The following is a 27,946-nucleotide window of genomic DNA, read 5'->3' as shown; positions in this document are numbered from 1 at the left end:
AGGGACATGACGGTTCCCAGTGCTTCCCTCGAACCTAGGCTGGCAGACGTTTCTCTCTTCCTCAGACTGTGACACAGACAGGCATTGGCTGATTCTGCCTCGTAAGAACCAACCACCATGGTTCACACCTCAATTAAAATCTTAAGGGCTGTCTTTAGGAGGTTGATGGCCGTGTTTTAAGTTTGACCTTTCCACTGTGACTAACGACAATGCCAAGTCACAAATGGGAAAAAGTTGGAATCCTATTCCTTGGAACCTCTAGCTACCTGTACTTTGTGTATCAGTTGATTGAAAGATCAAATACTATTTACACAGATTTAGAGGGCCTTTTTTGTTTTGTTTTAGTGTTCCAGGGACTTTAAAAAATGTACTCCCGCTCCCAAATAGGCCAAACTGATGGCCAATTTGCCTCCAACGCATACTCCTTAGGGTTCAGCCATATCATCACCTCCCCCATAAAATCTTTCTCCCCTCCAGATTAGATACCTATTCCACAGACTCCCATAACAGGCTCCCACGCCTACTCATGCTGCTTACCACAGTCAATGCACTGTAATCCCCTAATGATTGGTCTGTTTTCACAGTACGTTCCTGGAGGGCACAGACCAAGCCTGACTCTTCGAGATAATTCTACCACTCAACCCAATGTCTGACATACAGAAAGTACTCAACAAAACAAAACAAAACTCTGAAGGAACACAAAAATGATCCCATACAATGGCAAAACAGCAACATTCATCTAAGTTCTTAGATCAGGCCGTCAACAACAAGTGGAGCTCCAACCACTTTCACATATAGAAGCTAAAGCTGCCTCTGGGAACGCACGCTGGTGCAGCTACTCTGGAAAACAGTATGCAGGTTCCTCAAAAAAACTCAAAACAGAACTACCCTACGGCCCAGCAATTGCACTACTAGACATTTACCCACGGGATACAGGTGTGCTGTTTCGAAGGGACTCATGCACCCCCATGTTTATAGCAGCACCATCCACAATAGCCAAAGTATGGAAAGAGCCCAAATGTCCATCGATGGATGAATGGAAAAAGAAGATGTGGTGTGTACACACACACACACACACACACACACACACACACACACACGGGAGTATTACTTGGAAATCAAAAAGAATGAAATCTTGCCATTTGCAACCACGTGGATGGAACCGGAGGGTATTATGCTAAGTGAAATTAGTCAGAGAAAGACAAAAATCATATGGCTTCACTCATATGAAGACTTTAAGAGACAAAACAGATGAACATAAGGGAAGGCGGACAAAAATAATATAAAAACAGGGAGGGGGACAAAACAGAAGAGACTCATAAATATGGAGAACAAACGGAGGGTTGCTGGAGGCGTTGTGGGAGGGGGGGGTGGGATAAATGGGTAAGGGGCATTAAGGAATATACTCCTGAAATCATTGTTGCACTATATGCTAACTAATTTGGATGTAAATTTTAAAAAATAAAAAATAAAATAAAAATAAAATAAAATAAAATAAAATTTAAAAATTGAAATAAATAAATAAATAAAAAGAAGCTAAAGCAGCCTCAACATCCTCACGGAGAGCATTATTTGAGGACTTACTATGTTCTGGGAATTTTTCTAAGCCCTTTATGTGTACTATCTAATGAATGCTCACACACACACACACACAAAAATCAACCAAGATCTGTAGGACTGGTATCTCATTTCATAGACAAGGAAAATTAGGTATTAAGAAGGTACTTAACTCAAGGCCACTCAGAGAGCACAATGTTATCAGACGTTGCCCACATTTTTAAAATCCCATTTTAAATCATTTTCTGAGAACCTACTACATGGCCTTCTGGAATTTCACAGCGTTTTTTTTTTGGATGGGTTTGTTGATACAATTTGAACACAATAATTTGCCGTTTTTATCTATTCAGCTCAAAGAGTTGGCAAATGTATAGTCACATAACCATAACCATAATCAAGATTGTGTAGGCAGTCTGTAGTCAGTCCCCTCTCTAGCCTAATCCATAGCAATCACTGATCGTCTGCGACGGTCACCATAGTTTTGCCTTTTCTAGAATATCATATAAGTGGAGACAAACTCAATGTATTCTTTTGTGTCTGGCTTCTTTCCTTTTGCATAATGCTTTTGAGGTTTATCCACATTAGGTAAGTATCAGTGATTGGTTCCTTTTTTGTTCAATAGGATTTCATAGTATGGATATTTGACTATCTTTTTCCATTCACAAGTAAAGAGGTTTGAGTAGTTTCCAGTTTGGGGCTGTTTTAAGTAAAGCTGCTATGTATCTACACAGCAAGTCTTTGTTATATATTTGGTTTTAACAGGCTTTTTAATTCTAATATCCATTCTAATGATGTCTTATTGTGGTTTTAATTTACTTTTCTCTAATGACTAATGATGTTGAGTGTCATATGCACAACTAAAATCCATAGATCTTCTTTGACGAAGGTCCAAATGTCCATTTTCCTGGTGAATTGGCTTTCTTCTTATTAGTAAATTGTAAGAGTTCTTTATAGATTTTAGTTTGCAGTTCTTTACCAGTTTTGTGCTTTGCAAATTCTTTCTCCCAGTCATTGTCTTGACCTTTTCTTCCCTTAACAATACATTTTAAATGTATCCCTTGACAGTGTAATTTTTAATAAACTTTATTTTTCAAAAACAGTTTTGGAGTTAGCTGAAAAGACAGTACAGAGGATTCCCTGATAATCCTTCCCTCAATTTCCCTTATTATTGACATCTTACATTAGTATGATAGATTTTTAATAATTCAGAGCCATTGTTTAAGTTTCTACCTGGCAGTTTCAACATCCGAGCCATTTCTGGGTCTAGTTCTATTGACTGCTTTTTCTCTTGGTAGGTCAATTTTTTTTTTTTTTTTTTTCCTTTTTCATTTGCAGGTCTTGTAATTTTTTTTTTTTTTATTAAATGCATAACATTGTATGTAAATGAACAGCCAAGACTGAAGGAAACTGAGTTTACTTCTAGAATGGGCATATCTCTTCTGCTGTGAAGCTATTTCCGGAAGCGGGTAAGTCAAAATAAGAGTAGTTGAGGTAGCTTTGTATGTGGTGGTTGCTATAGTACTCTTCAGTTCAGCAAAGGCCGTGAATTCCTCTAGTAGTGCGTTCCAGCTACCTTGCATTTCGGGTGAAGCCTGGAGTGACAAGAGGATTTTTCTCAGCATTCCTCCTCCACACTTACATCACAGAGGGGGCCTCTCTGTGCCCACGTCCTTCCCCAGCTTTAGACTTGCTATTCCATGGAAGTCTCATAGTGGAGTCAAAGGAGTTTTCTTTAATCTCCTGCTGCAGCCTCTGTCTTTGATAGACCTTGTGTACCTAAGCTTTAGCTGTATGGCTTTCTCAGCATTCCTACTTCTTTCAAGCATGAATAACAGTCAAACTCAACCTGGTACCATTGGTGGCTGTTGGGTCTACCCAGTTATGGTGGACCATTGTGTAGTATCAGTTCTGGCACAAGGGATTTCCCACCCCTCCCCTGGCACAGATAACATTTATCTAGTGTCAGTGCAGTGTCTAGCTCTCGCAGAGGGCAAGAGCATGTTTTCTATTCCTATCCCAACAACTGTCCATCTTTGCCCAGATCCAGGTGTTTGGGCAGGTTTCCGGCCCTCCCTCTATGACAGCCTCTATGTCCTCTGATAGAAGTCCTGGGACACTAGTGGATTCTGTGCCTACCTCCCAAAGGTGGCTGATCATTGTCCGCCAGCCTGTGCCACTGAGGGGCTCTCTCTGGCTTCCTGCTCCAGTTCTAATGTTTCTAATGTTTCTCATGAACATCTAATGGAGGCCTGTGGGCAAAGAGCCGACAAGTGGATACAGATCTTCTGTGCGTCTGGGGTCCCTGAATATTTGAAATTATCATGCCAGCCCACACTTGGCCTTTAAAAATTCACAAAAATTTTAGTTGTTTTCCTCATATTTTCTTTAATGGTTGCCAACCCTCCCTCACTTGGGCTCTGCCAAAGACAGAAGGCTCTGTCCCTTCTCTCCTTTAGATCAAAAAGGGCATAATGTTGCAGGTTATTCATCCTTTTCTCAAAATTAAAGAGCAATGTCTTCTTATGGCTTTCTACACCCTATGTGAAAGGAGATTTATAGAGTTCCATATCATGTAAAACGATAATCCTACAGGAAGTGTTGGTTCCATAGAAAATTATAGTATAACCAAACACTTTCTTGTTATTTTGAAACTCCCCTTTCCTCTCTTCCTACGCAATGAAGTCACTAATCAGGATGTGACTCTTTTGTTCACACTCAGATGATCTGAAAATATCCTAGACATACTTCCATTAAACACACATGATGTTCATAGATGTAGCATGGGTCTCAGTCTTATTGGAACTGTACAGTATGGCAACTAATTCTTCAGAGCAGGTTCACTCCCCCTTTCCCAACTAAGGTCTAGGAGAGAGCCTGTTTCCTCAGATTTATATTTGCTAGTCACTGAATTTCTAATATTTATTCTAAATTTTGATAGTAAAATAAGACCATTCAAAGGGGATACTTATTACAAAGGGGTAAGTAGATCTTTCAAGCAAACAAATCAAAACTTGAATGCTAAAAAAGTATCTTTAAAAGCGCTTTTCGTTGGGGGGCACCTGGGTGGCTCAGTGGGTTAAGCGTCCAACTTTGGCTCAGGTCATGATCTCACAGTTCGTGGGTTTGAGCCCCATGTCAAGCTCTGTGCTAACAGCCCGGAGTCTGGAGCCTGTTTCGGATTCTGTGTCTCCATCTCTCTATCCCTCCCCACTCACACTCTCTCAAAAATAAATAAACATTAAAAATATTTTTTTAAAGAGTAATTTTTGTTGGGAGACTATTATTATTATTATTATTATTATTATAATAACAGCAGAACCACATACATGATCAAGATATTAATGAACCATTTCCCCTTGGAAGTGTCCATTTCTGAGAAAACTAGCCTTATTGCTTTGTAATCACATTTTTCTTTTCTTTTTTTATTTGATTGGGATGTGGTACTAAAAATAGGACTACATACTACCTAACTCATTTACCAAAATGACTTTCAACTGTTACCAAATCTTACCTCAAACACCGAAAATGCCATTATGGATATTTAAAAGCTGCTGGAGGCTACAAAAGCAACTCCAATTAACTTCTAGAAGGATTCTAAGAAAGAATCATTTGCTTAAATGTCTGGTTCCCAGGGGTGTCTGGGCGGCTCAGTCGGTTAAGCATCTAACTCTTGATTTCAGCTCAGGCCATGATGTCAACGGTTCGTGAGTTTGAGCCCCACGTCGGGCTCTGCACTGACAGTGTGGAGCCTTCTTGAGGTTCTCTCTCTCTCCCTCTCTCTGCCCCTCTTCCACTCACGCTCCTTCTCCCTCTCTCCCTCTAAAAATAAATTAAGAACATTTTTTTAAAAACCTTTAAATATTTAAAAATAAAAGAAAGTACAATAAAATAAATGCCCAGTTCCCATATTATTCTCCCCTCTATCTAAAAGAAGGAATGCCTCTGATCTTAAGAAGATACCATAAACTAAATTGCAAGGTATGGATCTAGCAAAGACATTATCATGGTGAAAGTTCCTAAAGGGCTAAACCAAAGAGAACCAATATTTGTTTGCACTTTGGGACACAGTTGGGATTCAAACACAGTTAATGTTTGCTAATCACTTTGTCAGACGATAGAATATGGGACAAGACATTAGATCCTCAAGTTGAACAGGAGCTTTTTTTTTTTTTTTCACCAAATTCGTGCGATTTAATTTACATATGACTTACTTTCTTGTCTCCTTCTGTTGATGAGTATTTGTAATACGTGTTCAAAGAATGAAGGAATTCTCTTTGACTTAAATCAAATACAAATTATGGACTCATTCTACCATTAACGTCCTTGAAATCTACACTAATTAGCACGCTATTATATTTTTAAAAACATTTTTTTAATTTTTTTTTTCTTTTAAGTTCATTTATTTTTGAGACAGAGACAGAGCATGAACGGGGGAGGGTCAGAGAGAGAGGGAGACACAGAATCGGAAGCAGGCTCCAGGCTCCGAGCCATCAGCCCAGAGCCCGACGCGGGGCTTGAACTCACGGACCACGAGATCGTGACCTGAGCTGAAGTCGGATGCTTAACCCGACTGAGCCACCCAGGCGCCCTATATTTTTTTAAGTAAATGTGAAAATCTCAAGACATTCCCAGTCCCTACCTCACACCTGCTTTTCACCAACTGAAAGGCAGCTGACAAATCCCAAAAGCAGGGTTTGAGGCAGAACTTCACAGCAAAGATGATCATGGGCTCTGGGGTGAGTACACCTGGTTTCCAAAGAAGATCTGCTAACTAGGTGACTTTGGACAAGTTATGTAAACCCTTTGAGCCTCATTTCCTTCATCTATAAAACAGAGATGACAAAAACATTACCACAGAGGCTTGTTATGAGGATTGAATGAAACAATATGGGAAAGCACTCAACAAACAATATATATTGACCGTTATCAGATATTATTATTATTCTGCATACGTCAAAACTGGTTCCTTATGTTCTATCTGAAAAAGTTACCAAGAGCAAGAAGCTTATCCTAATTTGTGCGAGTCTGACTGAAACAGTAACTCTAGGTAGGACGGAAAATGATATTTTAGCTTTCTAAACTCCACGGGGAGAAAAAGGGAGGAGGTTCAAGTAAGAAAAGTCCCCTCCAGATGTGAAGAGTAAAGTCAAAATATCCGTAACTAATGGCCATATGGTTGGATTAAGAATAAATCGAATTTTTACAATTAATGAAATCAAAGCACAGGGGAAAGGTTTTTAGAATATGGGTTGAGTTCACTACCCTAGGGGCTCTTGCTTTTTCAATTTGCCTGCTTTCAGAAGAACAACATCACTCTCCCTCTTTCCCCACAAATCGCATTTAATATAATTGAGCACGTTCATCCCCAAATAGCAATATTGGGGGTGACACAGAATGTCATACTTCCTGTCAGAGAGCGAGATTGATATGGCTCAACAGTTGAAGCATATTACTGTCCCACTGCTTTAATAAGCGATCAGAAAACGATCAGAGGATTCAGTTCACCACCATTTTCAAGGTAAGTATATCCATATAAGGGGTCATGTTAACAGAGATAAATACACTGGCCCAAATTGCTGTGCCAAGACGTGGCAGGAAAAACTCTGATTTAAAAAATGACACCGCAATAAAACTCAAAGTTAACGCCACCAACCTAACTCCAACTCCCCACCACCTCTCGGTCATGAAGTACATCTCAAAGGAGTAAAATTACTTTGCATACCCTCTGGCACAACTTTAATCTCTAATGGATGCAATGTGCCTATCTTGAATTTTCTCCTACTGTATAAACCTAATGAAGCCAGAGACACGGTGGATCTGGGTGATCCCAGATAGCAACTAATATACCACCTTTTCTTCAGATGACTTATGAATGACAGTGACTAGAGCACCAACGTTGGATGCAATTAACAACTTACCAAATTACCAGGTTTTTTTTCTTTCACATTTAGGTAGAGCTCCTTTTCACCTTAACGGGATCTACCATAGGAAGCAAGTCTTCTGGCTGGGTGGCGGTTCCTTATGTAAAATATTTTCTTTTCATAAAGATTATCTAGAGCTTTATTACTTTCTGGCCATGAAAAAATTGCCCCTGCTTAATGCAGCACTACTTTTGCCAATCAAGAATTTCCCAGAGGAGCATTTCATAACACAGCAGTGTTCCATTCTGTGTTGATACATGGTTACTTGAAAGTGGTTATATCTTTATTGCCTGATTGATGGCTAGCTTGGGAAGAGCTGGGTGCGTCCTTCTCTGCAAACCCAGCTGATTTCTGCAAACCCCGCCGGATTCAGCACCTGATAGAGGTATTTTCTCCAGAAACATGACATCCGTGTACTCCATTGTTAATTCTTGCCTCAACGACCTTTTAAGGAAGTCATTCTATTTGACCAGTCAAGAAATGTTGAGATGTAAATCAAGGACTCGGTACAATATTTCTTATTCTTACTGCGTCTTCCAATTGTATCTTTGTTACACATTGGGCTGTTGTTTCTATGCAAAATCAAAGACCCAAATTAAAACGAATGCCACATCAATTTCCTTTATAAGGGTTTTCAATTTAACACGGCATCTGGCAAGCAGCCCCTTGTATTTTCCACCAAAAGGCCTGGGGGGGGGGGGTGGGCAGGAAGAGAGCAGGTGCCCTGTGAGGGTTGGGGGTGCAGTGGGTGGACAAGAGGGAGAATTCTCGGAAAACAGTAAAATCAACAGGGATTCAAGTTCAACCCGACTCCCTACCCTCCTCAGAGTTTCTGCTCTGTGGTTCAAACACAAAATGTCTGCACAAACCAGAAAAATAAGTAGTTACCCACAACTATGCAGCCGTTGCCTTCTGAGCCACAGGCTGCAGGCCTAGCCCCATGTCTCACCACTGTGACTTCCACAAAGCCATTGGCACAAAGTCAACTGTAATAATGTCATGACGGTAACTGTCGAAGGGGTTAGCAAACTGAAGGTAAATGTCAAGCATTATTCATGAGAGAAAAGATACGCAATGTAAAAAAATGTCATCACAAACTGGGAGTAAGAACATAATTCCTCCTCCCAAGCTCAGGTTGCTTCAGAAGACATTGCTTCATTATTGACTTCACCTCAATGATGTAAGCATGGTTTAATATTGAAAAAATCTATTAACGTAATACTACATCACAACATTAAGCCCAGTAAGAAAAGCACTGTCGATTATTTTTAAACTGTTGAAAATATATTTAATCGAATCCAATATCCATTGCCAATAAAAATTCCCACAAATTAGAAAAATGAAAATAATTTTTAACATTATGAGGAGAATCTTACAATGAGAACCAGTGGCAGAATAATTGCAAAATGTCTGCAGCATTTCCATTAAAATTTGGAACAAGACAAGAACACAGAAATGAAAGCTAGAATTCCTATAAGGTGCACGATAAAATTGTCATGTATGTATGATTACATATAACATCAGAGCTTTACCTTATCATATTTATACTTTATATCATGCACCAAAATAAACTTCAGATGGATGAGAGAGTGAAATGTAGAAATTAAATGAACAAACAAAAGGAATAATGGGAGATGTAAGTAAATATGAACTTATTTTGGACTTGAGAAGGGGTTTATAAGGGTAAAAGTGATCACAAAGATAGAGATTAACTATATATATTCTCTACCTAAAAAAAAAAAAAAAAAAGGAAAACCTAAAAAGCAAATGATCAATTCAGCAAAATATTCTCAATGGTTATAGCAGGCAAAAATATTATACACGTTGCTATGATTTAAAGAGCTTTTTGAAATTATGAAAAGAATACTTAGTTTCAATAGAATGGTAAGGATGTGAACTATTTAAGGTCTTCATACAGAGAATAGCTTCATAACCATAAGGTTAAGAAGTAGATAATATTATACCTATTTTATAGATGAGACAACTCAGATTTAGAAAGATTAAATGACTTGTCGAAGTAAATGGTAAAAAAAAAAATAATTCAAATTCAATTATATCTGAGTTTGTACCTTCTATATTCCACCAGTCTGAAAAAAAAATACTAAAATTATTGGCAAATTAGAATACATAAGAGTTTTAATTTTGGTGGCATACGGAAAAAAAAAACATAAAATTCTAAGGTAAACCACCATTCTGGGAAATAGCTCTATAAACCACTATGCAATAATGATTGTTTTCCTTTATATATAAAAAGTTCTTGCGAAGCAACTGGGAGTAGTCTGAGACCACAGGGGAAGAAAAAAACAGGCAAGCACCATGAACCGGCAGTACATAATTATAAATATTAAAAGCCATAAATACAAAATTATGTAAACTGGTAATCTAAGAAATCTAATTCAAAGAACAACGAAATACTCTTTCTCAAACATGCCATCTTCAAATGACAAAAAGTTGTAACAATCAATAATAATATGGGTAAGGTTTCAACCCAATAAGAAATGATTATAAATTATGGTATTAAACTCAGAGAGACTACTTAGTGTAAAAATCATTTTTCAAATGATATCTGAGATACAGGAACAGCCTGACCCTTATCCATTAACAGTGTAACACGAAATTTGTGCACATGTACAAAACAAATATTCTTATATATAAATGACTTTTAAAGAGATACACTGTATCATTAGAAATTGCAATGTAGACTGTTTTAAATTTCTTCCTGATCTGCTTCAGTGTTCTCCAAATTTTCTCGGTTCAGGATGATTAATTTTCAATCAGAAATGCTTTCAAAATGTTATGATAAACATAATGACTTATCCACTACCCATAAACACACCTTAAGTCTGTAAAGTCCTCCTAGAACTTAAAAAACAACTTCATAAATATTATCCCATTTCATTCACACTATAACCCGGCGAGAGGTGCCAGCACCACTTTACAGAAGAAACAGCTTCTCTGAAACTAAAATGATCACATTGCTTAATGTCTCCCAGGCAGGGCAGAGGAAAGGGTTCGCCTCAGTTGTAGGCAATAGAAAGGTACCTAAAAACAAAATAAACCTTTTAATTATAAACATGCCCTACAGACAATTCTAAACAATGTTAGCGGTCTAACGCTTCTCCCTGAAAAAGTCTTTGGTCCAAATTACTTACTGTAGCTGCTGCAATTACTTACTGTTCAGTTTTAATGGTATGTGTATTCACTTCCAATTAGCATCTTTTTATGACCTGTCCTTTCAATGAGCACCGTGTTCTACATGACAGTTAACTCCGAGAACTCCCGGTGATACAGCTGGCACCAACCCACAGACTTGGTTCACAAGAGTCCTTTTCTAGAATAAGTACAAGTCTGTGGGTTGGTGACACGTGTCTCTTATGCTATTATATATTCCTAAATTAAACAGGATATTTGAAATAAACAGGGATAGGAACCATGATTTATAAAAACAAAGTAAAAAATAAAAAAAAAAAACAACTTGAATTGTTCCAATTCTATTTGTCTTATGTGACCACTTAGAGTTCTTGTGTTGAAAATTCAAAACAGGGGCGCCTGGGTGGCTCAGTCGGTTGGGCGATTGACTTTGGCGTAAGTCATGATCTCACGGCTTGTGAGTTCGAGCCCCACATCGGACTCCGTGCTGACGGCTCAGAGCCCGGAGCCTGCTTCAGCTTCTGTGCCTCCCTCTCTCTCTCTGCCCCTCCCCCACTCATGCTCTGTCTCCGTCTCAGAAATAAACCAACATTTAAAAAAATTGTTTTTTAAAAAGAAAATTCAAAACAGTGAGGCAGCACAAATTGCAAAGCATAATACTTCAGTCTGGTTAAGTGCAAGTTTTATTTCATAGATAAAATGTTTGTTAAGTTTGAATACTTTGTGTTTTTTTTTTTTTCAGTTTATTTAAACTCACGAAACGTGAGATCAATACCTGAGTCAAAATCAAGAGTTGGATGCTATACCGACTGAGCCACCTGGGCACCCCAAGTTTGAATATTTTAAAATTAAAATGTGTTCCTTATTTTAATTGTTAATTGCTTTAAAACTAAAGAAGAAATCAAGAAAATCATTACTATATACTATCCCATGACTATTACTTAAGATAATTTTGTCAAACAGAAGTGGGGTGTTAAAAAATTATACACCCTGGGGGTTAAATACAGTAGACATACCTCTAGTCTTATTATAAAAGTTATGACAGATTCTAGGAAAAACGCCTTAAAATTTGGAACAGCTGTTCCTTCTGATTTGGGTAAACAAAAAATACATACCAATTCTTTTCCTTATGTTTTGAACGTGTTCCAAATAAAGTAGGTCTTATTCTGTTTGTATTTATAACCTTATGGAAACCTAAGAGTAAGATTTTTAGAGCTCATCAGACCATTTATTTCGATTAGAAGCGGTAATGAAATCTCTTTAAACTATTAGATGTCACTTAATCTCTATGTAAGACAGATTGTATCCTTAATGTCTCTTGGCATGATCCACAGTTATTTACCCTTAATAGTTTTTATATTGACTGAAAACGAGAATTCCCTTCCGATCCCTCCCAGGCCTCTCAAGTCCGAATCAGCAGGTGATCTGAAATAACATTTTTTCATAAAACTTAGAATATAGCTGTTAAAAACCTACCAACTCAAGCTTGGGTGGCAGCGAGAATAAGCCAAGGACTCCACGCCATTTCCAGCTCTGCACAGGCTGTGACGATGAGAGGCCATGACCACCTTGGTTCCTGGCGAACTTTCCCTCGCTCTGGGCACTGTTTCTCCAAATATCTCAGGGCACCCTTGTATGTTTCGAGGACCAGCCCTGGTCAAGCCCGTGGCATCTGACCCACCTTCCTTTTTAAGAACATTCATTTCAGAACATACTTCCAGTGAGCTGAGATCAGAGCAATGACATAATCTAAAAATAACTGCATTTATATCAAAACCTGTTGTCTCTTTCTTATCTGTCACCGTAAACCTCAGACAACTACCTAAGAGCACACCAGGTTCACAAAGGCATTCTTAACACTGGCGTGCCTGCCCTTAGCATCTTTTCTGCACTCAACAGCGAGAGGGAAAAATGAGAACTCTGACTTCCGTAACCCTGGTGAAAGCAGCCAGAGAGCAGAGCTTTCTAAGAACAGCAGGATGGGCAAAGGAAAAGCCACACACACCCCCAGGAGACTACCCACACCCCGATTAGCCCATCGAGTGCTGCGGCTTACTAATATCTACGTAGTTACCAAACTCCTCCCCTTTAGGGCCACAAGCACCTGGGCAATAATTATCTCCTCGCGGAGCCCATGACTAGTGCCTTACTCTTCGCAGATACGCAGGGAATGGACATTGGTATTTTACACAGCTTTGTTGAAGAGTTTCCATCCGTAGGACGTGGGTACACCATAAAAGCGTATTTTTAAGGATGCAAAAGTAGGAAAAGGATTATATCGTAAAATGTAAAACTACTTTACAAGTCATACCAAGAAAAAAAAAATACTCCATCTGTTGTCAGATGTCGTCTTCCATTTCCTATTTGTATCGAATGTCATTACTCATAATTGTCAGATTTGATTCCAAATCACTCTAGGTATTTACCCCAAACCGGATCCACCTTAGAAGAATGAAGGCTTGTCACCACTGAAGATGTTCTAGAGTGTTCTGCAGATGCCAGACCTTCAGAAATGTTTTGAGTAATGGGAACGCTGTGATGGATCAAGCGACTGTTTTAAAGATTACGATCTAATTTTGAATGTCTAAATGCTGAAATGTTTACATTTTTATTTTTTTAATGTGTATTTACTGCGGGGGGCGGGGGGCGGGGGGCGGGGGGCGCTCCAAGAGAGGCAGAGAGAATCCCAGGCAGGCTCCGCACTGTCAGCACAGAGCTCGACGTGGGGCTCAACCTTACGAACTATGCGATCATGACCCAAGCCGAAATCAAGAGTGGGACGCTTAACCAACTGAGCCACCCAAGCACCCCTGAAATGTTGATATTTTTAAAAATCATTTTCATTATTGTATCTTCAGGCAAGAAATGAACGGACATTGGTTGTAGTAATAATCTGCCACTCATTAATTACCAAACACCCCGATGATCAGGAAGGGGACCTGAGCCAAGGGGATTTTCTGTACAAAGCTGACAGAAGGCCACTATGACGGAGGCTGCAGCATCTGAGCAAGATGAGGTATGTGTGGCGGAACAGGGACTGCAATAGGGGGGCACTTAACCTGAACAAAGGTTCCTCATCTGGCAAACGCAATTTTCTCAATGCCCAGAAAATCCACCAGGCAAGGCCAGCAGTAGACCTTCAGTGACCTACCCCCCAGGGGCCATAGCAACTCTCCAGTACCTCTGTCATCATTTAGTTCACAGGGTTCTCGATCACACGTCCCTCCCGCCGGTGATGCCGTGCCGCCTGGACCTAGCGGACAAGGAGTCGCAACTCCCCTAGACTTCGTGGTACGAAATTTGCACGTCAGAAGGTGAGAAATCTGACACACACTGAGGGGCCTTCCCGTGAAGTGTTCAGGGGCCCTGGAGTGTGGGGCATCTTGAGACATCTTTTCATAAGGGAGGAGAAGTTGTGCCATCGGGCCCCTCCTAAAACCAGAAGGGAGGCACGGCGCCTAAATGGGCCCCTTGGGGCTTCAGAGGCAACCTCTCCCTCACTGGGAAATGCCGCCCCAGCCCTTTCACCAAGCTGCTCGTTCTGAGTTCGGCCCAGAGCAAGAGAAGGTTCTGCATGGGTGGCACTGCCACCCGGGCCACGCGCTCCAGCAGACCCAACGGCGCCCGATGTGACAGGTGACACATACAGGGATGCCCTCCGGAGGCTTGGGCGGCCCCTGTAGGTAAACCACAGTGCAGACCCTTAGGATTTTGGAGCAAGACCCCACGGACACGTTAAACTGGGACCTGCAGCCCCCAGAACCATGAGAGAATAAATGTCTGTTGTTTTATGGACCCCGTCTGTGGTACTTTACGACGGCAGCCCCAGGAAACGGATACAAATTATAGCCTCCTAAGTTCTTAGCGCATCTCACCTCCATAAGAACCTTGTGACCTAGTCACTGGTGTTGTCCACTTTTCGCAGGGGGGCCGAGGTGACCCCGCACGGAGCACAGCTGGGGTCTGGACTGGACGGTCTGGTTCTGAGCCGGTGGTCTCACCCACCACAGCCCGGTGTGAGCGGCGAGGACCGACGAGGATGCGCAGAGCTCTCTCCCATCTGGATGAGCTCCACCAGCTGCCATCGCGCACAGAACGCAGGCCAGTCCAGGGTGGGCGCTCGGGACAGGTTTGAAGCATGGGAAGAGCAAGTGACGGCTTTGCAGGTGACTGGAGGGCGGCCGACATGCCCATCGATACCTGATCTTCCATGACGACTGACCTCCCCCGTTAATGGCGGCCAGCCCGAAGTCAGGGCCTAGAGTGCACATCCCCAAGGATGAGCACCTTCTTAAATTTTGTACCCTGGTCCTGACCCTGCTTTGCAGGTCTGCTTTTTATAAATTCTTCTTACTTTTTTTGGAATGTTTATTTATTTTTGAGAGAGAGAAAGAGAGAGAGACAAAGCACAAGCAGGAAGGGCAGAGAGAGAGAGAGACACAGAATCTGAAGCAGGCTCCAGGCTCCGAGCCGTCAGCGCAGAGCCCGACGCGGGGCTTGAACCCATGAGCCGTGAGATCATGACCTGAGCTCAACTGACTGAGCCACCCAGGCACCCCAGAGGTCTGTTTTTTAAATGACCTGTCCAACCAGCCATTTTAATTCCCAGCTCTTCTTTGATGATACTTAACGAATAAGCATACTTGGATTTTAAATTTCTTCACTGACAATCTACATTCAAGTTTTGACCAAAGTTGATCTTTTTTTTTTTTTTTTTAACATTTGAAACCAACCTAAGTGCAGAATTCACTAACTCTTGGCATTTGTGGAGACAACGTTGAACTGTTTTGTTTGTTTGTTTGGAAAGGCAGACTGCCCCATGCACAGAGACTCACTGGGATGTGTCTGGAGTCTTGGAAGCCTGACTGCCCGATGTTCCACAAATGGACCTTGAGAGCTTGTTTGGAGGTTCTAGGAGGGCAGTGCAGCTATTCATAGACCCTTGACCCAGGAGCAGCCCTCCCCCATCTGGGAAGGTCATCCTCTTAGACTCAGTGTCGCCTCGAGGAGGAAAGCACATGGAGCGGTGAGGGAGGAAGGGGACGCCCGCCTAGCCAGCCAGATCAGCCCCATCAACCCTGGCGATCAACAGGGTGACAGATGTCACAGCCAGATAGCCTTCGCATCCTACATTCAACTTTTACAAGGTGTCATTTTTGCATGTCAGACACTGGGCGAGGCCCTCCAACATACACATCCATCGATCGTAAGCAGGAGCCATATCTTTCCGGTTCACTGCGAGAATCCTAGGGCCTGGCCGCTGGATGGCGGTCATCGAGAGAAGGTGACCACCAGTGGACCCGAGAGCTGGACCCCAGCAAGCAGAGGCTCCTCAGACTCACCCCTGTCTTTGGAATGAATACCCACTGGTACGTTCCCATACCAGGAACCACTTCAAGAACACAGCCTTTAGACAGTAGTGTGCTGTTGAGAGCATCTGGATGATGTGTATGACCACGCCCCATTACGACCTCTGTACAAACTTTTAAGATTCTGGCAGGCGGGTGCAGAGAGCTACTCACCACACAGCACCCAAGACAAGCCTCACTTGTCAGTTCCCTTGCTTATTTCAGACCTGCCACCTACCAACCTGGACTGGTCTGCCTCTCTCTCCGGTCTCTCTCCGCGCTCCGTGGACAGGGGCCAGTTTCAAATTTCACCTGAGGAACTCTGGAGGGGATGTTTAAGTAGATGGACGGACAGATGGACGGCTAGACGGCCGGCTGGCCGGCTAGGAGTCCATGTTCGTGGAAACTCTCCGGAAAGTAAACTACAAAGAGCATGAGGAAAGTCGTCTCACTCCCAGCCCCTTCTTTCTAGATGGAGCTTCATTCGCCGAGGCTGCGGATACTTGAGGACATCGACTTGAGCTGGGAAAACTGAACTTTGCCAGCTTCCGATCTGTCCCTGATAACTTCACGAAGGTGGAAGAATTCTTCGGAAGGAATATTTATGGTCAGTTCAGCTCTGCCAGGACCCAGGGCAGAACTCTAAAGTTATTTTCACCAACTTCTGTCTTTCCTTTCTGACTATTTCTTCCGTATCCTCACCCTGGCACAGACACAGGAGCCCTCGTGCCGCCTGTCCTTCATCCCAGGCCATCTCTCCCAAACATCCATTAACAGGCCTATTACCACAGGCGTCTTGTTACATAATTAAATTCACGCTGAGGTATTAAAGAAACCTAACACTCTGACAGCATTATTAAATAAGGTTATACTAACTCACAGGTTTTTCTTAAAGTTTATTTATTTATTTTGAGAGAGAGAGAGCACACACAACCGGGGGAGGGGCAGAGAATCCCAAGCAGGCTCCACACTGTCAGTGCACAGCCCAATGTGGGGCTTGAACCCACAAACTGTGAGATCATGACCTGAGCCGAAACTAAGAGTCAGACGCTTAACCATATGAGCCACCCAGGGGCCCCTAACTCACAGCTTTAACTGGAAAGGAGATGTTTTTCAAATGAAAAAGTCAAGAAGCCTACCCCGTCTGCTATCTATCCTGTGGCCTGCTTTCTGCTTTTCCAAGTCTGCTAGGAAACAGGATACCTTTATAGCCCCATAGCATTCCCCTCTACCACACCACAGTCCAGAGCACTGCCAAACTCCACAGGACTCGATAAAACTTACGCACAGCCTGCAATTTGCACCCCACACATATGCACGATGAGGGTGCCTTCTATACACGTGTGGTTACGCACATCCTATAAATACTGTGTCATGTTCAGGTACAGCCATAGCACCAGATCATAATACCCAATACTTGTATATGACCACAACCTTCTCCCCTAAACCTCTAATCCCTCCACTTCCCCCTCACTGGCATCAGGTGGTCAGAGAAATGAGGACTTCTCAATGTCACCCCCTCAACGTTCCCAGTCTCCTTGCCCATCCTTCCTGTGCTCCCTCCCACTATGGAGGAGGAACCCCTCTCCTACTAGAAGCAAATCCACCTTTTCCTTCCAACGCTTTGGGCACGATTCCCTCCCACCTCCTCCAAGACTTTGACCTCCTGGGTGTCTCCCTTTCTCTGGCTCCCTACCATCAACACTTCGACACGTTTGAGTTCTTCTCATCCTTAAAAATAATTAAACAGGGGCGCCTGGGTGGCTCAGTCGGTTAAGCGTCCGACTTCGGCTCAGGTCACGATCTCACGGTCCGTGAGTTCGAGCCCCGCGTCGGGCTCTGGGCTGATGGCTGAGAGCCTGGAGCCTGCTTCCGATTCTGTGTCTCCCTCTCTCTCTGCCCCTCCCCCATTCATGCTCTGTCTCTCTCTGTCTCAAAAATAAAATAAACGTTAAAAAAAATTAAAAAAAAAATAATTAAACAAACAAACAAAAACACAACCCCGCAAAACCCTTCCCATGACGGAGTCTACCTTCTTCCCTAGCAGTAGCCTTGGTTCTGTCTTCTCTGCCAAACTTCATCATGTCGGTGTTATATCTGTTCAACGGAATATGGTTCAGCGCTAAAGAGAAATGAGCTGTCAGGCCATGAGGAGACATGGAGGGGCCTTAAACACACATTACTAAGTGAAAGAAGCTAATCTGAAAGAACTACATACTGTGTGCTTTCAACACACAGTTCTAGAATGTTCTGGAATGTTCTAGAAAAGACAAAACTATGGAAAGAGTAAAAAGATCAGGGGTTGCCAGGGTTTTAGGGAGGAGGAAGAGTTGGAACTCAAGAGGATTTTTAGGGTAGTGAAGACACTGGAGACACTCTGTATGTTTACACCTGAAGGCAGCCTCTTCCTTGCCAAACTTGCTCTTCTGTCAGGTCCTCTACCTCGTCAGGGAACAGCATCAGAATCCGAATCCTGAAATCCGCAGGTCCTCCCAACCTCTCAGAGCCCTCTCATCCCTGTCAGCCAAACGGTCACCGTGTTCCGTCCATTCCACCTCACAATTCCCTCCACTGCTCCTCCCCCACTGTCACTACCCAGTCCAGGCCACCAGCAAATCTCTCCTGACCCTACAACAACCTAAACTGTTTACCCTCCTTCTGGGCAGGATCCATCGAGAGCTCCCCTCTTAAGATACTCTGAACTCCTAAGGATGAGTTCAAGACCACCCAGGACCAGCCACTGTCTGTCTCTCATATCTTGCCATTTCCTCCAAGCATTGTGGGCTCTGTCCAGACTGAATTCCCTTAAGTTCCTGTTGCCAGGTTGCATACCCCAACCTCCTCCCTTTCTGGCCTTTGCACATACTGTTCTCCCTCTCTAGAACACTGTTCCCTTAGGATCCTTGCTCATAGCAAACCTTCAGGCCAAACCCTTCCCAACCTTCAGCTCTCTGACCCAATGTCTGTTCTGGAAAGCCTGCCCAGACCCACCTCCCTGCAAATGAAGTCGGACGCACCTGTCCATGGCATCATGTGCTACCCACCAAAGCAACCGTGCCTTTAGCATTACTGTTCATTCCATTTGATGTCTTCCCTGCTAGACCAAGCTCCTCGAGGCCAGGCTTCTGCATCCTGCCAAGCACAGGGACCGGGAGCCTAGAGGCTTGGCACAGGGCTCGGAGCTTGGTGAGTATGGAGATAATATGTGTAAAGCTTGACCTAATATTTACCCTGTGAAAACATAACCCCATTCCACTGAGGCAGGAATCACAGCAGTCACAGAAGCCAAGTACAGGACAGAAAAGGGACCCATCCAGTGCTTTTTTATTTCAAGCAGCATTTGTTCTTTGCAAGCTCCTGGTTTTCCAAAGCTGCAGACTTACTTTGGGAACCAAAGGGGAACTTACTTTGAACTTACATTTTAATTACTTTCTTTGGAAAACCAAAGGGAAACTTACTTTGAACTTGTATTTTAATTACAGCCTTTGGAAAACAAAGAGGAACTTAACTTTTTACTTACATTTTAACTCACCGAAGAGGGGAAAGTGGCGACAGTTGGTAAGATGCACGGCACCCCCAACATTAACCCCAACATTAACTTCCTCTCAAGTGATTCTTGGGAAAACTCCTCAATTTACTTTCCTCTCTAAAGATTTGCTATCCCTGCCTTGATCATTCATGGCATGACCCACTTTCAAGCCACCTAATATTCTTACCAAAATGCAAAAAAATAATCACAGGGATCAACGATGCAAATGACTATAAAGGAAATGTAAGGCCTGCTTGAATAAGCAGAATCCCAAATGCACATAATGAACCACCTACACGTTCTGACCATGACCGAGCCAAGGAACTTGGAGCTATTATAATGTGGCTCACATTCTGAAGGAAAAGTCCTAGCACTATCTGCCCACACACAAGCTGTGCCAGAAAACAATTCTTTTTTTTTTTTTTAATTTTTTTTTTTAACGTTTTATTTATTTTTGAGACAGAGAGAGACAGAGCATGAACGGGGGAGGGGCAGAGAGAGAGGGAGACACAGAATCGGAAGCAGGCTCCAGGCTCTCAGCCATCAGCCCAGAGCCCGACGCGGGGCTCGAACTCACGGACCGTGAGATCGTGACCTGAGCCAAAGTCGAACGCTTAACCGACTGAGCCACCCAGGCGCCCCAGAAAACAATTCTTAAATCATTTAAAACCCAAAACTTTAGAGGCAATGCACACATAAGTGACACATTCAGAACAAGCAACATGATTTGGCACTGTGGCTCACTTGTATGTTCAATGCAACGTTAATTACACCTTAGTTCCTATTATGTGTTTTTCTTATAACAGATGTATAAAACTACAGCAACAGAACTTTTTTTTATAATTCAATTTGTCATCTCTATGTTTCTAGTCCCCAGTCGGAGCATCCGTGGAGGTCCAAACACACTTCTGCCTCCATTTGATTCCTCCATCAGTTTAAGAACCAGAATTAAGTGTGTATGGAAAGTGAACAGGGTGTTATCTTTTTTATCAAGGATTGTTACCGGATTTATATGGAAGTTGACTAAAATCATCATTTACACGGAAAGTAAATAGTATTACAACACGAGGTGAAATCTTCTTCTCTAAATCGCACTTGCTCAAATGAACTACCATATGGACACCATGATCTAGGCAGGATTCAGTCCAAAGTCTGCACCCAGACATTTCACATCCATAGAATTCTCGACCGCTTCTAAATGGAACAAGAATCCTTCTCAGCTTCTAAGTTTGATATCTATGCCTGTATGTTTAAGTCTCAGGACCAAATGGGACACTTCCTGCACATCACTCTCTCCAGCGCACGCTGTCCTCTGCCCTCTTGCCCGTACTCAGCTCTGTTCCCGAAGAATAAGCTAGTGGCACAGTGATACACCTTATTCTCTGTATCCCATTCTGGCCAGGCCTTGACCTATGTCCTCACCGTGTGCCCACCTGCTCACATATTCTCAGCCCACACCCACTTCACTTCCTGGGATGTAAATCACAAGAGTCTGACACCTTGAACTCCTTTGATCTGCTGTCTCCGGGAACGAGCCTTTGGACTAATGGTCCTGTCCCTCTATCCACACCAGACGGGACTAACTCTACCTGCCTGGGAAAAGCGTGTTTTCCTCTCTATTCCCCGGTTTGGGGCCTACATCGGTTATATCGGTAACACAGGGTGGGTGACTGGAATACAGGTTTAATTTGAGGCAAACTGTCCTCCGGACCTGCCCTCTCTATTAGTTTTATAAGTCAAATGTCTACTCTCAAGCAAGTTATCCAAACTGCCTTTCTTGCAAGATAACATGTGGATAATATCAAATGCTTTATTCCCGTCTACCCTATCCACTTTTTACCAAGTTTTCGCTTGCCCTTCCTGAAAGCTGGACGTTATGACCCTCACTTAAGAACATAATGCAACGCAAGTGACCACGATGAGCACAGAACACGTAGATAATCCGTGTTCCCCTGTTAGGGTGCTGTGTTTACAGCCGTTCCCCCCACCCCCCCTCACCCCCCAGCTGCAGCTCCTTTACCACCATTCCCCCCTGAGCTTCTCTATAGGATTTCCAGCTGAAGTCCTCCCTTTCCTGGGTAAATCCAAGCAAGTTTGAGGATCACCTGTGCTGTCTACTTCTCCCTTTCAAGGCAAAGACCCTCAACTTGGAAGGCTTCAGGAACCTAAACGGAACAGACTCGGCTGGAGGGAGAGCTCCTGTGTGAAAATAAGACTTCCTGTTCATTATTCAAGGCCCAAACCTGTATTTGAGCCTTCCTCACAGGGCAGTTTCCATAACCTCCCAGTTCCTTCCCCACCCCTCTCCCCCCTGCCCAGAATTCCTCACTGGCCACTGAAAAATCTCACTTCCTTGGACTGTGCTCTCCCCTCCCAACCGCGAGTCCACTCAACACTTTCTAGAACTCACAGTGGTTCCTACTTTGTGGCATCTGGATTAACAGTAAACCAAATCGGTGACCCAGCACAGACCCCGGCAGCACACCCTCCGCGGCCCCATTATCTTCAGTGTCTTTAGCACAGATGACCTCCCTGTACTCCAGGTGAGGGAACTCATCCCAAGTGGCCACACATTTGTTTTACCCGCCCCCCCCCCCCACTGTCCCTGTCAGTGGTTCACTTTACAAACGTGCAGCAGTGTTGTGATTTGACTTTATGGAATTGGGAGTCACAGGGCTCGACTTCCCACCCTTTAAAGAGTTCGTCAATTTCCCTCTGGAAATTTCTCAAAAAGATAAGGAAAAGGATGAGAAAAAAAAAAAAAGATCGACACCAAGGTAGGTATTAGCCACCGTTCCGGTACCTGCCAGACTTAAACACTACCACAGAGGCTATCTGGAATTGCCCTTCGCTCCTGGAGAAGCGCCGCTCATTCCGGTTCCTGGCAGGTGAGCCCCAGACACTAAGCGGAGACTTGGTCCTCGTTTAGAACTGACACCTGGGTGCGGGATCTTGCCTTACCAACCGCTGGTGACACCGGGAAGGAAGGACCCAAGAGCGAATACGGAAAGAACAGACGAGAGCATCCCAACTACCCAAAGCATCCTTGGCCTCCCCGTCGTCACCTGGCATGCGCTGCCGCCGCTGGGCCGTGTCCCCTCCCGCCGCGCGCCCCGCGCGGTCCGGGCGGCGCCTCCTTACCTTGCGGGAGTACGGGGGCTTGCTCAGGTGGATGCCGTCGCGGACGAGCTTATCCCTGATCATGATCTTCAGCTTCAGCTTGGGGTAGCTCACCAGCTCCCTGCTGCGGGGGGCGGTCGTCTGGCTGCGGGGGTCCCCGCGAGTGCCCGAGGCCGGGCCGCCACACGGCTCCCCCCGGCGGCCGGTGGGGACGGTCACCGCGGGCGGCACGGGCGGCGGCTGCGGCTCCAGCGTGAAGTAGAGGCCGGCGGCGGCGGCATCCCGCTCCCGCAGCCGGCGCACGGCCTCCAGGATGCGGCGGCGGTGCGCGGGCGCCAGCACCCCGATGGCGTCCAGGTCCGGGTCCCCGATCTGTTTGCACACCTCCAGGTCATCGTAGCCGTTATCCACGAAGGACTCCGCGTACTGCGGGAGCTGCAACGCTTTCAGCCACTCGTAAACTACGTTGGTGCACATGGTGGGACTGGAACCCCGCCGGCAAGCACCGTCCCAGCGCCCGAGCGGCACGGGCGGCACCAGTTCTTGGAACTTTTAATCCTCTCCTCCAAGGGGAAAGAGAAACCGCCGCGAAGTTCTCCGTGTAAAGGAAAGGAGAGGGCCGGAGCCAGAAAGCCAGCAGAAGAATCCCGAAGAGGGAGAAGCGTGAAAGCGGCAAAGTGAATTCCCCAAGCAGCCTGGAGCTCGCAGGCACCGGCGGCTGTGCGAGCCGCTCCGCTCGGCTCCGCGCCGCCCCTGGATGCGCCGCCGCCGCGGGGAGGGGCGCGCGGCGGGCGCGGGAGGGGGCGGAGGCGGGCGGGGCCGGCACAGCCCTCGGACTCGCGCCGGGTCAGCGGCGCGCGGTGCCGCCCCGGAGTTTGCTCCGCCGGGACCGGCCGGGAGCCGCGCGCCGCATCTCGCCTTCCGGCGGCCGGTGGCGGCGTCTGAACGCGCGCCCCACGCTGGGGAGGCGGCTCCTCCGCGCAGCCCCGCGGCCGCCCTGGAGCGCCTCGTCTTCGCGAGTGCGGGTCACCGCCGTCCTCCCGGCGCGCAGGCGGCGGCTTCTAGGCTGCCCGGCTCCCGCGGCTGCCTGGGATCGCTCTGTGCATTTCTTTTTAATCCGATTTCTCTAGCTCGTGGAAATCTCACTTGGTCGCGAGCCGCCCCGACTTCGGCCGGCGCGCCCGCGGGCAGCCCGAGGGCACGTCCCGCTGCCTGACCCGGCCGGGCGAGGCCGTGAGGCCAAGTTGCCCTCCTCCTTGCCCAATCCGAGTTAGCTCCCCTTCCTCGGAGCCGGCGCGCAGGCCGGAGCCAGGCGGTCTGGCTTCTTCCGTGGACGCCCGCCCACAGCCCCGAGCCGCGGCGCTTTAGCCCGGCGGGTGGGCGCGACGAGGGGACCGCCCGAGTCCAGCCGGCGCTGCGTGCCGCCCCTCCTCGCTGCGGCGGGGCGCGCGGGGCGGCGGAAAACGCTGGCGCTCCTGCCTGGCTCTCCCCTCCGAAGCCCCCGAGTCTGCGAAAGTTTGGGATGGGTCGGACCTTTCCCCTGGGCCGGCGCGTTCCACCCGGCCCCCCCACCCTACTTTCTGCCAGGTTCTTTCATCCTCGTCTCCAGTGTGCTTTCAGTCCGGTCCGCCCACCTTGCATTCCGCCCGAATCTCCCGGGTGGCTCTGTCCCCAGGGACGCTTCCGGCGACCTGTCCTGGAGCCCAGGGAGCAGAGCTCACACCTCCCGCCCGGGATCGCGAGGACACGGATACACCGCCACCCAGCCGGCTTTAGAGGAGACGCTGGGACACCTTGGCGCGCCGCACTTTCTCTCCAGGGAAGAGAATCAGCCGAGTTTCCCCCTTTTCCCCAAATGCCTGGGCAAACGCCTGGGGGTGGGGACCGGAGCGGCAGGTGGAACAGAGCGAGTGCCTCCACTACATTTCCTGAATTATCTGACCTCTTCTTGGGGCTGAGAGAATTTTGGTCGAGGTACTCGATGGGGCAGGTCTCCTCTCTTTTCGCAGAAGGGCGATTCAACTTCGCGCCTGAGATATTTGAGGACCGAAACTGGGCGCTGTTCCCGGAGGAGTCCCGGTGGGGAGTGCCATCCGCTAACCTGGACCTTGGAGACAGACTACTGATGATTTCAGAGTCGTTTCCAGAATTGCGCATTTGGCTTTGGGGGGTGGGGGAGGGGAGAGTCCTCTTTCCCCAAATCAGAAAAGCTTAACCCCTTAAGGGACACAGACCCCTTAAAGAAGCAAACGGCAGCTTTGACCCTTTTGCCCGGAAAAGCACCCCACCTAGGCGCACCCAAAATGTTCCCTACAGTTCGGGGGCGGGGGGGGGGGGGGGTCCGGGGCTAGGGTGTCCGGGTTTGTGAGCTCAGGCACTAGCGAGCGGATCCCACGTTATGAAGAGCCGCCAGGAAGAACCTGCCAGGAAGGGACCTGTTGCAGGGTGGGAGGAGAACGAGCTCGAAGAGCTGTCGGGCTACCTGTAGCCCCTCGCTCCTGCTGTCATCAAGGCCACTCCTTCCGGAGCCCGAGCTGGGGCGGGGCGTTTCTCCCGGACGCTGGGATCCAGTCCTCGCGGCCCCGCGCTGCTGTCGCCTCTCCCGCGCCAAAGCAGACTCACAGTGCCCCCTTGCGGTCGCGCAGGCGAATTTTAAGGCGTTGTCCAAACGCGCTTTATTCAGTGTAAGAGAGTGAGCCGAATCGATCTTTGTATTAGTTCCCTGCCCCACCTTTTAAATGAAGAATTTTTACATCACGTTTACCATTGTACCCCAAACGCTCTTTCCTAAGGACCTTTGATCTTTAGGAGGAAAACATTCCAGCAGTTTGAATTTTGCTGCTGAAGACATAAGTTATAGAAGATACTTACTTGGAACTCACTATATGTCAGGAATCCATACATGTATCTCCACGTATCTGACTAAGTAGTATTACATTCAGCATCTTACAGAAGAAGAAATTGAGGAAGCAGAACACTAATTTGACCCCTCCCCAAGATGTCGCCGTTCAGGACGGATCAAGAGCTAGAACCCTGGAGGAATAAATTCAGGCTTGCCTGCCAGCTGCTATGCATTCCAGTCTCCAATGTATGCTGGAGGAAAACTTGGGCTGGTTGTAAGATAGGAGTCCACACCACCCCCCTTTCTTTTGGGCTAGAAAACTTAAACCTCTGGGGTTCTATCATTAGGGCTTTCTTTCCCAAGTCGTGCGAAAAGTCCAGCAGCTTCTGACTAGTTCTTTGCTTACTTGTATACAGCCTTTTCCCCTCCGGGAGCTTAAAGACATTCACCTTATCTCATTAATCCTCTGTGAAGGCAGCAAGTATTTTTATTTCCATTTTATAATTAGCGAAACTGGTTTGGGGGAAGATAAATGACTGGCCCAAGGTCATATAGTAAATCAGGAGGGAGACAAGAATAAACCTGCCTTGTCAAACTGTCACCCCAACAGGCAGCAGTGATTCTCCTTTATTTATGTGCAAAGTCACCATCCAATTAGGAAATAAAGTATCCTGGTGCTCCCTTTGGAAGGGAAGCCTTTTATAAATTAATCAGTTGTTAATCAGTCATAAATAAAACTTACTGTTACCTCTAGAGAAAACCTGCTGTCTGGAGACTTCTGAACTACAGGGGCGCTTTTTCTAGATATCCTTCTCCTTCTCTGGTCTCCTCCACTGGCTCACCTCTTTTATGTGTGAACCCTCAAGGCTTCTATCTTTCTACTGCTTGCCTTAGCATACAAGCCTAAAGAGATTTAGTTCTAGAGGCCACTACATGTAATTTCAAAGGCAGAGGGTGTATAGCCTAAATGGGTCTCTACCCATGGCTACCGTCCAAAGCAAAACTGGAAAGAATGACTGGTTAATATTAAGATTTAGAACTAGGGTTTGGGAGGTAGGAGGCCACTCGAGATTGTCTGAAACATCCGAGTTTGCATGGAGGAAGTCAAGGCTCAGGAAGGACAATGGACTTACCTGAGATCACACAGCTAGCTCAGGATAGAACCTGAGCAGCAGGTTCTCAGAGCAGCAACCATCTTGATTTCCTCGAATGCTCATCACAATTGCCACATGACCTCATTTTTCTGTAAGTGCCTGGCTCCTGTCGCAATCATTCATTTACTCATCAAATGTGTATTAAGTAGACATCCCAGTGCCAGTCACTGAACTAAAAAGAGAAGAGTTTTCTTCATTAAATGGAACTGGAGAGCTCTCAGAATTTTTAACACGTATGGAATAAATGGAAAGTTTCTTTTAATATATATTAGTTCATTAATTAGGAAGATTACAAAAGTTCTATTTTCTAAAAGCTTGAATTGATAATCCAAATTCTATGAATCCTAACATTAGCCGAAATCTGAAATTAAACTGTAGTTTACATCCACACAAAAATGTACTTAAAAAAAAAAAAAAACAAACAAGTGGCTATTATGTTCCTAGGCATAGCCTTAGAACAGCAAATTAATTTACTCAACATACATTGTCAAGTGCCTATAATTTTACAAGTACTTCTGAGTGGTATTGCTTTATTAGAGCTTTTTTTTTTTTTACATGAAAATTTTCAGAACACTTATCATGCTGTTTATTATTTAATATGTTTGGGGCCAGATTTTTTTTTTTTTTCCAGGAAGAACTTCTTACCTAATGAAAATCAATGGAAAAATAGGTTGTGAAAAAAGTTTCTTTATAGGCACCATTTTAGAATTGTTTTGCACTAGTGATAACTCTGGCAAAATGCCTATTGATATGCTCAGTGTAATAAATTAATGATAATCATATTCAGGTTTTAAATTCTAAATATCAGGAAACAGCTTTTCCACTTTGCTCAGACTCTGTAACTTGATTTAAGGATATAGAGTGAAAAATCATTTATTATGAAATTCTCTTGGTGCCACATAGGTTTCACAGCATTTTATCCCAAAGATAAATGTTCTCGCACAGGGTGCGTAAAAATTAAATTCCATTAACATCTGTTAAACGTCAGTCCCCAGGGTGTCTAGCCTTGTAAAAGTCAAGTATATATAATATTAATCTTAAAATGCAGAATATGTTTTGCCTCTCCTTAACCATGAGCTAAAAAGCATCTAGAAGGAACATATGCCATAGGGAGAAATGAGAACAATACACTTGAGTGATGTAACGGGCAATCTGTTCTCTGGTGGCTGGGGGTGAGGCAACTACATTAGGGGAAGCCTGGGTGGAGGCGTCTGGTAAGATGTCTGATCTGTATACATTATACTCGTGTGACAACACATATATGCAAGAAGGAGAGACAAGAAACAGTAGGGAGTCACAGCAGGATACCATTAGATTATTCATTT

General features: G+C 45.1%; 1 protein-coding gene across 3 annotated transcripts in view; it reads right to left on the bottom strand.

The window, feature by feature from the left end:
* The window catches only part of SAMD5 (sterile alpha motif domain containing 5), a 68,603-nt gene that overhangs the window by 28,621 nt on the left and 12,036 nt on the right, over nt 1-27,946 (bottom strand). Inside the window, exon 2 of one of the 3 annotated variants that reach the window (XR_006217926.1) lies at nt 26,601-26,793. Coding sequence is in view for 1 of the 3 variants with exons in the window: in XM_042987287.1 (XP_042843221.1) it covers nt 22,647-23,102 (456 nt within the window). In the remaining 2 variants the exon portion in view is untranslated. Of the gene's footprint in view, nt 1-18,008; nt 18,145-22,646; nt 23,103-26,600; nt 26,794-27,946 lie in introns of those variants that run through there. The other 2 variants (XR_006217925.1, XM_042987287.1) reach the window with 2 other exon arrangements.

The sequence above is a fragment of the Panthera tigris genome, chromosome B2, assembly GCF_018350195.1.
Source record: "Panthera tigris isolate Pti1 chromosome B2, P.tigris_Pti1_mat1.1, whole genome shotgun sequence".
Lineage (NCBI taxonomy): Eukaryota > Metazoa > Chordata > Mammalia > Carnivora > Felidae > Panthera > Panthera tigris.
The sequence above is the reverse complement of the archived record's forward strand: the minus strand, read 5'-3'. Positions and strand labels throughout refer to the sequence as shown.